The sequence below is a fragment of the Eriocheir sinensis genome, chromosome 48, assembly GCF_024679095.1.
Source record: "Eriocheir sinensis breed Jianghai 21 chromosome 48, ASM2467909v1, whole genome shotgun sequence".
Taxonomy (NCBI): domain Eukaryota; kingdom Metazoa; phylum Arthropoda; class Malacostraca; order Decapoda; family Varunidae; genus Eriocheir; species Eriocheir sinensis.
In genome coordinates, this window is record NC_066556.1 from 7,298,905 (window position 1) to 7,308,904 (window position 10,000).

The window sequence follows — 10,000 nt, forward strand, 5'->3', positions numbered from 1 at the left end:
CCCCTCTCTCTTCTTCCTTTTTATTATCACGCCTTCCCTCTATTACTTCTTTTCTTCATACCTTCAGCGTCCCCCTCTTCCTTCCTCCTCTTCATTTATATTCTTTCTCTCTCTGTTCTTTCTTTCCTCCATATCTGCCACGTCCCTCTCTCCGTCCCTTCCCTTACAACCATGCTTTCTCTCTCTCTTTTTTCCTTCTACTTGATTATTTCCTCCATTAATCTTCAATCTACGTTAACCCTTCTCTCTATCACATATTCCTTCCTTTTATAACTTCTACATTATCCTTTATCGCTCTCTTCCTCTTGTCCTTACCTCCCTCTTTCCTTATGCCTCTCCATACTTTATTTCTTTCTCCCAATCCCATATACTCCTTTTACACCTATTCCATCCTTATACGTGTCTTTTTCCATCACTCTTTCATCTCTTTCCTCTTCTCCGCCCTAGCTAACCATCTGTTCCTTTTCACCTTGTTTCCATCTGGTATCTCCTCTTCCCCCCTTTCTCTTAATCCTAGAATCCCTCTTAAGAAAACTCAATTCTTACTCCTTTCCCTTTGCTCCTTCCCCTTTTCTCACTATCCCTAGCTATTTATCTTTCACCCTGTTTCCATCGTGACACCTCCACTTCCCTCCTTTCTCTTAATCCCAGAATCTCTCTTACGAAAACTCAATTCCTACTACTTTCCTTTAACGCATTCCCCTCCTCTCCCCTTCCCTAGCCATCCATTCCTGCTAACCTTCCCTCCTCCATTTCATTCTCTAAGCCCCTAAGTCTCTCGTTACGGACACCTCATCCCTTAGCATTCCCCTCCATCATTGCTCTCTTTGTCCCTAGCTGTCCCCTTTCTCGACACGTGTAGGGACCATGACAGGATTTCCAAGCATGGCAATAATTCCTCGCGCCACGACACGGAGGTATGGCGTCATGGGAAGCGTGTGGTGGAGAGACGAGAGTGAGAGAACGAGAGTGGGTGTGGGGAAGGAGACACGAGGGGAAGAGAATGGGAAGGTAGGGGGCATAAGGGACGAAGCTATGAGGGAGACGAGAACGAGAACGGGCGTGGGGAAAAGATATGCAAGGGAAGGGACAGGGGAGGCGAGGGATGGTAAGGGATGGGATGTGGGAAAGGAAATGATTTGGTTGTTTAAATGCCGTAAGGGGTGTACCAAGCGTCGTATGTCAATCTAAACGTACTAACTGAAGATGAAAGAGTTGGCAAGAGGTACATGCGGCGATTTCCTATATGTTTTTATTTATTTATTTTAATATTTTAGCTTTGCGATGTTAGGAATATGGCATAACTGTCTTTGATCATGCTGTAAAGAGTGTGCTAAGCGTCGTCTGTCATTCTTTACGAAGACGAAGAGAGTAGAGAATTGATAAGAGATGTAAGCTGCGATTTCTTGTATGTTTTTAGTTTTTTTTAATATTCTCGCTTTGTAGTGAACGAAATGTGGCATAAATGTCTTTGATAATGCTGTAGGAGGGAGGGGGGTGTTAAGCGCAGTATGTCATTCTTGAGGTGCAGAAACAGAGATTAGGGTATTGGTGGGAGAAGCGTGCTGTGATTTCTTATATCTATTACTATTTTTTTTTTATATTCAAGCATTGCGGTTTAAAGGATTCAGCATTACTATCTTTGCCAATATTACTACTATTATCATAATAACCATACACCTACTACTACTTTTTATCACAGCAAAGGAAGCAGCTTAAGGGCAAAAATAGATTAAAACAAAGTCTGCTACCAATGACCCATGAAAAGAATGAAGAGGAGTGGTCAAAAGAGAGGTCGATTACTACTACTACTACTACTACTACTACTACTGCTACTGCTACTACTACTACTACTACTACTACTATAACTACTAACACACCCATCACTTCTCACAATACCACCACCATCATCATCATCACCACCACCACCACAATCATCACCACCACCACCACCATCCTCACCACCACCACCAGCACCACCATCACCACCACCACCACCACAACACCCTCGCTGCCTGCCTGCATCGTCGCCATCGTTGTCGGTCATGAAAACCTTATAACTAAACGGACGTAAATTCGACCCCGCCCATATTTCTTTCCACCACCACATTAGCGCTGCTGTTAAGCCTCACAAATTCAACCTTACCTTCCTCCATCACGGCGCGGCCCACCTAACACGCCAGCTGATAGCACTGTCCAGGCCGCGGCGCAGGGCTGGCAACGAGTGGCGGCTGCAGGTTGTTGGGCACGCCTTAGCTGGCAACACTGCACCTCGTCTGCGTGTGTAGCTTTATCCTTTGTGTATCACGTTTGTAGCACTTTTCTTATTATAAATCTTATTATGAAAGTTTACACCGCGTTATGACTTCCTGATCCTCGTAAACAAAACGATATGTAAGAAAATAAAATACTATACTAACATCCTAAACTATCGGCCAATACAACTTGTTCTCCATAAATTTTGATATATTTAGAAAACGTAACGTGGAGAGACAAAAATGAAAAATAACCAGAAAAGTTTACACTACATTACCATCTTTTGATGTTCGCGAATAGAATGATATGTAAAAAAATCAAATACAAAATACGTAGAATCCTAATTTACCAACTAATTCATATTGTTCTCCATGTTTCGTCGCTCCAAGAAGACGTAACATGGGGAGAAGACTCAAGATCCAAAGAAAACTGAAGTACAGATGTGATGCGAGAAGGGAAACTCAATTATTTATCCCCGGGGCGCCATCTCCTTGCCGTGTGGGTCCAGGCTGCCCCGCGGGACACGCCAACCCGTCGTAAAGAGAGGATAAGGGGCTCGCTTCCTCCTTGATCCCCCACAAAGTCTGCTCAGAGCTAATCAGGGAATATTACAGCGGGCCATGACAAGGTTCGGGCCCGGCGCTCCGAGATATAATGTTGTAAATTATTAGATCACGCTGGAGAGAGAGAGAGAGAGAAAAATAAATCCTGGAAAACACGTATACTTCCTAATATATGACGAAAGTGGCATATAAAATACAGTAAATATTGTCAATGAAGAAACACATACATCAATATATTTTTTTTATCAAGACCGATTTTGTGAGATAAAGAGAAAACAACCTCGCGTACGTGTAGCCAACAAACAATATTCAACTGTTCACAACCAAATTCAATTCCTCGTTCCCTTCCCGCTGAGTCATCTTTCATACCTACGAGCTGATCTCCCCACGGCATACCAAGATAAATTAGATCCTTTTCCCTATAGATTACAACCTCATATGAATTCATTTCCACACACCCACACACACACACACTCACACACACCATCTTCGAGTTAAGACCACATCACTATTGCTTCTCTTCCTTCTTTCTCCTCCTCTTCCTACTCCTCTGTTTGCCTCTGTTACTGCATATTCATTTTCCTTTGGCTGAGAGAGAGAAAGAGAAGGAGAGGGGCGGGGAGGACACGTAGCATCCTTCTGTGATAGCTGTGTTCGTCTTGTAGTCCTTTTGGTTGTCGAGTCGTGTGTGTGTGTCTGTTAGTTGCTCGTCCTTCTTCCGTCGAGTTATGTTATTCTTGAAGGATCGTGCATGTCTGTCTGTTTCTATATTCACATGTATGTCTGTGTGCGATAGTGTGAGCTTTCTCTAAAGATGTGTGTGTTTTAGTACCGTAACTGTCTTTTTTTTTAGTGTGTGTGTGTGTCTCTTTGTCCTTCTATCTGTCTCATTCTCTACTTGTACCTCTTTCTTTCTCCGTCCTTTGGTCTGTCTGTCTGATATTTTTTTTCTGACTGATTGTCTTATCTGTCTCCTACTCTGTTTGTCTCTTCGTTTCTTTGTCCTTCCTTATTTCTGTCTCTCAGTCTGTTCATTGCCATCTCTCTAAGTTTTTTATCAATCTTCCTATATGTTTGTCTCTCAGTCATCTTTGTCTCCTTGCCCTCCTCCCCTTCTCTCTCTCTCTCTCTCTCTCTCTCTCTCTCTCTCTCTCTCTCTCTCTCTCTCTCTCTCTCTCTCTCTCTCTCTCTCTCTCTCTCTCTCTCTCTCTCTCTCTCTCTCTCTTCCTCCTTTCTCCTCCGTCTCCCTCTCTCTCATCAGTCTGCCTCCCTCCCACCAGCCGGTACACGCTGAGGTACGAAAAGCCCAACAACTGGAAGCTGCTGATCCGCCACGCCCAGAAGCGGGACGAGGGGCTGTACGAGTGCCAGATCTCCACCCACCCGCCGAAGATAATGCGCATGTACCTGTCCGTCAAGGGTGAGTGTCCTACCTGTGTGTGTACCTGTGTATGTGTACCTGTTGCGCGTGATCTCATTGCAGAGCTCCGTCACATTAGCTAACAAAAAGGGTTTCAGTATATTTTCTTCGGGACTCTAAGATTCTGCATGAGAGTGGAACGGCAGTGTACAAATTTTACCTACATTTCTCTAGGCGTACACTAGGGCGAGGGGAGGAAATAGTGGCTGGCTTACTCCTATAGTCTTAGGTGAAATAGGAAAAGAAAGTGTCGATATCCCTTGCGTAATGCTGTGTGAGATTGAGGAAGAAATGGTTGCCACGGGCCACAAATCTTTTCCCCCAATACTCGCTGCATACGCAAGGAAGAGGACGAGGAATGTACCGTCCCACTATACAGTCCATAAGGCAATTACACTAACGTTACGCAAGGCAGAGAAAAAAGTGGATGATAAACTGCAGCATTCCTTCACCGGGTTTGATATTACAAGAGAGAGAAGAAAAGGGAGCAAAGAAATATTAGCATTCCTATTCGGAGTTTGATATTATAAGGGAGGGAAAGAAAAGGGAATAAGGTAATATTAGCAATCTTATTCAGAGTTCGATAGTACAAGAGGGTAAAATAAGGAATAAATAACGGTACATTCCTTCATCGACTTAGATATTACAGGGGTGGGATAGAAAGAGGAATAAAGAATTAGTAGCATTTCAATACAAAGTTCGGGAATATAGGAGGAAAAAAAGGGGGAAAAAACTATCCTTCCTTTATCGAGTTCAACAATAGAAGAGAGAAAAGAAAAGGAAATTAATAAAATAAGCTGTTGCATTAGTATTCCGACTTCGATATTATACTATAGTCTGTTCATTTAAGTCCGACCCAAGCTGACAACATAAGCCTGAGCGTGTTTGCAAGCTGAGTGCTGATTGGCTACTGCTGTGGCTTCCAAGTTTTCCTTAACCTCTGTTTGTGTTTATCTCACGCAGCATTTCTGTTAATCTGCACTAAGCTTATGAACACGCTTAGGCTTATGTTGTCAGCTTGCCTCAGACTTAAGTGAATAGACTATAGTAAAAAATAAAATAGTGGCACTCCTTCACCAATTTCGACATTAAAAAGGAAGAAAGAAAATGAGTAAAAAGACCAGTAGCAGTCCCTTATCGAGACCCACATTACAAAAAGAGAGAAAAAAATAGAACAAAAAAAACAGCAACATATCCTTCCCTAGTTCGACATGACAGCAGCCCCACAATACCTCTCACCTTCTCGGCCCTTAAGGTGCGATACATCAACGCACCGTATTATTAAACCCACGATTTCAGGCGGGGGGAGGCAGGTGAGGGAAGAGAAATGTGTGTATGGGACAGGAGGTGACGCGGGCACGATATCCATCAGGCGCGGATGATTTATGAGCCCTCGAACGTCGGGGAAAGAAAAACGCGAGTGTCTGTCTGGCGCTAAACAATGTAGAAGTGACGAGGCGGCGGCTTCCTGCCCTACGACCCTCCCCTGGCTTGCCCTCGCCTACCTGCCTCACCTATATTTCCACCAGTCTTCCCTCATCCTTCCTTCCTTTCTTACCTTTTCATGATGCTTTTTTTCTTCGTTTTTGTGGTTCTTGCCCTACACATCCTACCTGCCTTACCTATATTTCCACCTGTGTCTTCCCTCATCCTTCCTTCCTTTCTTACCTTTTCATAATGCCTTTTTTTTCTTCGCTCTTGTGGTTCCTGCCCTACACATTTTGCCTTACGTGTCCTCTCCGACCTGACTCACCTATGTTCCTACCTGTGCCTTTTTTTATCCTTTTCCACGCTGGGTTTTTTCCTTCCTACCGTAGATTTTTACCCTTGTACTAATTCCGTTCTCTACCTTTCCACAATGCCTTTTTTCTTTCCTGCTTGCATTTCCTCATGTTTTCCGCCCTTCCCTCCCATCAAATCCTGCCTTATATTTTTCCTTACTCTCCGTCTTTTTTTCCTTACCGTTCTAATTTGCTTTTCTTACCTCCTCAGTTCCTCTCGTTTCTTCTTTCTTTTTCCTATCCTTTCTTCTTTCGCTCTTTTCCTCCAATTTTTCTTTCGTTTCCTACCTATTTACCTAACTTCCTTTCCTTCCTTCCTTTCCTTACTTTTTCTAATTTGCTTTTCTTACCTCCTCAGTTCCTCCCGTTTCTTCTTTCTTTTTCCCATCCTTCCTTCTTTCGCTCTCTTCCTCCATTTTTTTCTTTCGTTTCCTACCTATTTACCTAACTTCCTTTCCTTCCTTCCTATTCCTTCTTCCCGTTTCCTACCTACCTACCTACCTTCCTCCCTTCCCTCACCTATCACCCTGCCCTTCCTTCCTCACTTCCCTCACCTATCACACTTCCCTTCCCTTCCTCCCCTTCCCTCCCCAGCATCCGCCAGCTCCTTATCACCCTTCGCAGCTACCTTCCCCCTCCCCCTCTGCCTCCCCCTCCTCCCTTCAGCCCTCCCTACCCCCCCCTCAAACTCCTTCCTAGTGACTGGTATTGCTGCATAAATTTTCCCGCCGCGTCAGACACCTCATTCCGCGATCTCCATATATTTTTGTTACACTTGACAGAGAGAGAGAGAGAGAGAGAGAGAGAGAGAGAGAGAGAGAGAGAAACAAACAAAAAAAAAAAAAACCCCAGCAGCCACAGACATACGTACAAACACACTCATGCACATAAAGACTCACGCACAAACACCCAAGCATAACAACAAACAAACAAGCAGAATATATACGAACCCCTAGACTTAATTATTTCTCTTTGGCCTTGAGGAGAGCAAATACCTTACACAGAAAACTAATAACGCCAATTTCAATTAATATTTCCCGACTTAAACCAGTTCATTCGAGCATAACTATTTACTTGATCTCATTGCTCTCTCTCTCTCTCTCTCTCTCTCTCTCTCTCTCTCTCTCTCTCTCTCTCTCTCTCTCTCTCTCTCTCTCTCTCTCTCTCTCTCTCTCTCTCTCTCTCTGCTTTCTTTCTTTCTTTTTCTTCTTTCATTCCTTTTCTTCTTTCTTTTTGTCTTATCTTTCTTTTTCCTCTTTCAATGTAATCTTTCTTTCCTATCGTTCTTTCTTTCTTTTGTTTTAATCTCCTTTCTCTCTCTCTCTCTCTCTCTCTCTCTCTCTCTCTCTCTCTCTCTCTCTCTCTCTCTCTCTCTCTCTCTCTCTCTCTCTCTCTCTCTCTCTCTCTCTCTCTCTCTCTCTCTCTCTTTTTTTTATTTAAACATGTTCAGTACATTAGTACATGGCAGTATTATTTTTCTATGCTAAAGTTCCCCCGACCGTTGGGGAACTATTTAAAAGCTTCTGCCGATTATATTATACAATTATATACATGTTTACGGTGGGTGTAGGAGTAGCCACCTGTGGGACGTAACCTTCATCTGCTGAGTGGACAGTTGTGTCACGTCCACATCAGCAGTGAGGTTGTTCCACCACACCACCGCTGCGATGGAGAAGGCACGTTGGTGGATGCTGGAGCGGGCCATTGGCGCTTCCAGGAGGGAGGCGTTGCTCAGCACCGTTCTCGTGCTGCGCTCAGACCTCCTCCAGGTAGCCCTCAGGTCCGTCAGGTGGGGCACTAGGCCCACTTGTGCCTTGTGTAGCACCGTCAGGGCAGCGACGGTGCTCCAGGCTGCTCAGCTGGTTCGTGGCTGCTCTTGTCCGTCCCTCGTGTGGTTGTTGCTGTTGTTGTTGTTGTTGTTGTTGTCGACGTTGTTGTCGCTGTGTCTCCCACTGGCTCGGTCGGTGGTGCTGGGTGCCGTTGATGAGGCGTTCAGCCCTCCTCTGCACCTTGTCTAGCAGGTTGAGGTGGCAGCGGGCGCTGGCCATCCAGGTGAGCGGTGCATACTCCATCACTGGACGGACTTGTGCCTTATAGAGGGTGTTCAGGCCTTCAGCATTGAGGAGGTTCTTCATGCGGCGCAGGAGGTTCACCTTCTGGGAGGCTTTATGCGCCACCCTTTCAAGGTGACGGTCGAACCGCAGCTGGGAGTCCACCTCCACGCCCAGGATGTCGACGCTGGCCTGCAGAGGGATGGTGTCGTTCCCGAATCTCAGTCTGCAGTGGAGTTGCCTCGCTTCCTCCCGAGAACGTGACATTACCATGGCCTGGGTTTTGTCAGGGGCAAACCTGACGTGCCACCTCTTTCCCCAGGCCATTATGTCTGCCAACTGTCTGTTGACGGACTCTATCACGTTCTGGGCTTCCTCCCTCTTGTATGTTCTGGAGAGGGTGCAGTCGTCGGCGTAGGCGCTTGCTGCCGGGATGGTTTGCAGGAGGTCGTTAAAGTATATGTTCCACAGAATAGGTCCAAGGACGGACCCCTGTGGAACGGAGGCCTCCACTGGGAAGCTGGTCGAGGTGCTTCCGTTGACCGCTACGCGGAGGCTCCTGCCTAACAGGTAGTTTGAGAGCAGGCGCAGCAGGTCCCCCGTGATGCCTAGTTGCTGTAGCTTCGCCGTCAGACAGCGGTGCCAAACGGAGTCGAACGCGCCAGCTATATCCAGGGCAATCACGAGAGAGGGGTGGCCGTCATCAAGGGCGTCATGCCAGGACTTTGAGAGGAGAAGGAGGAGGTCTGAGGAAGAGCGCCCCTTCCGAAAACCAAACTGCTTCGGTGACTGCAGGTGGTTTTCCTCGAGGAAGGATGTCAATTGCTCCCCGATGATCCTCTCAAATATCTTGCTGATGATTGGGAGGAGTGATATTGGCCTGTAATTGCCTGGCTCGGACCTGGATTTTTTCTTGTGTACGGGTATGACTCTGGCCTCTCTCTCTCTCTCTCTCTCTCTCTCTCCAATGATCTCTTTATTAATAAGGCAAAATGCTCAGCCGTATAATAATTGAATTCCTGAGCCACAAAGGTCATTAATTCGGTATCGCAATGACGTTAAATTCCCTTCGTATAGCGTGGGACGAGATGGTATGGCGCCGAATTCTCCAGTGGGACCGAAATGAAATCTAATGCTGATCTCTAATATTCCACGACCTTACTGCCTGTCTGTCTGTCTGTCTATCTGTTTGTCTGTTTGTTGGTACGTGTGTTATCTCCATGCTCACCTCTTATCTCCTTTCTCTCTCTCTCTCTCTCTCTCTCTCTCTCTCTCTCTCTCTCTCTTTCCCTCGTTTATCATCCCATTTCTCCTGATTCACTTTCTTATCTCACTGTTCCGTCTCTCTTTTCATCAGAAGCTCCTCCTCCTTCACCTCCTCCTCCGTCTTTCTCCGCACCTCCTTTCATTATTCCTGCCTCTTCTTTTTCTTCTTTCTCGCTCGCTTAATTAAAAAGAATTCCCCCAAAATAAATCAAATCAACTCAACAGATTGGTCAGCGTCGAGGAGTGAAGAGAAAGGAAGGGAAGAAAAATGTTTGGCACGATCTTCATCTGCACCTTTTTTTTATGACGGACACACAAACAGACGCACAAACGGATTGCGAGAGAGAGAGAGAGAGAGAGAGAGAGACTTACCCATGAGACCTTTTTTTCTTGAGCTGAGTTGTGAAATCAGTTTAAAACTCAGATCTTTCCTTCCATGACGAGAGGAAAGAAAAGAGAAAGAAGAAAAAGAAGAGACAGAGACAGGGGAAGAAGATGAAGTATGAGGAAAAATGAATAAAAGATAAAAGGGTTGGGGTCGAAAAAAGAGAATAAAAATGGGAGGAGGGAGAAGAAGGTAAAGGAGAAAGGAGAGAAATAAAGAAAGATAAAAAATGGGAAAAATGATTAACTGATGGAGAGAGAGAGAGAGAGAGTAATAAT

The 10,000-nt window shown here is 45.3% G+C and overlaps 1 protein-coding gene across 1 annotated transcript in view; it reads left to right on the forward strand.

Annotated features, from left to right (window-relative positions):
• The window catches only part of LOC126981532 (uncharacterized), a 128,204-nt gene that overhangs the window by 105,858 nt on the left and 12,346 nt on the right, over positions 1 to 10,000 (forward strand). The window contains exon 5 of the mRNA XM_050832727.1: positions 4,100 to 4,239. Within this exon, the coding sequence (XP_050688684.1) occupies positions 4,100 to 4,239 (140 nt within the window). The remainder of the gene's footprint in view (positions 1 to 4,099; positions 4,240 to 10,000) is intronic.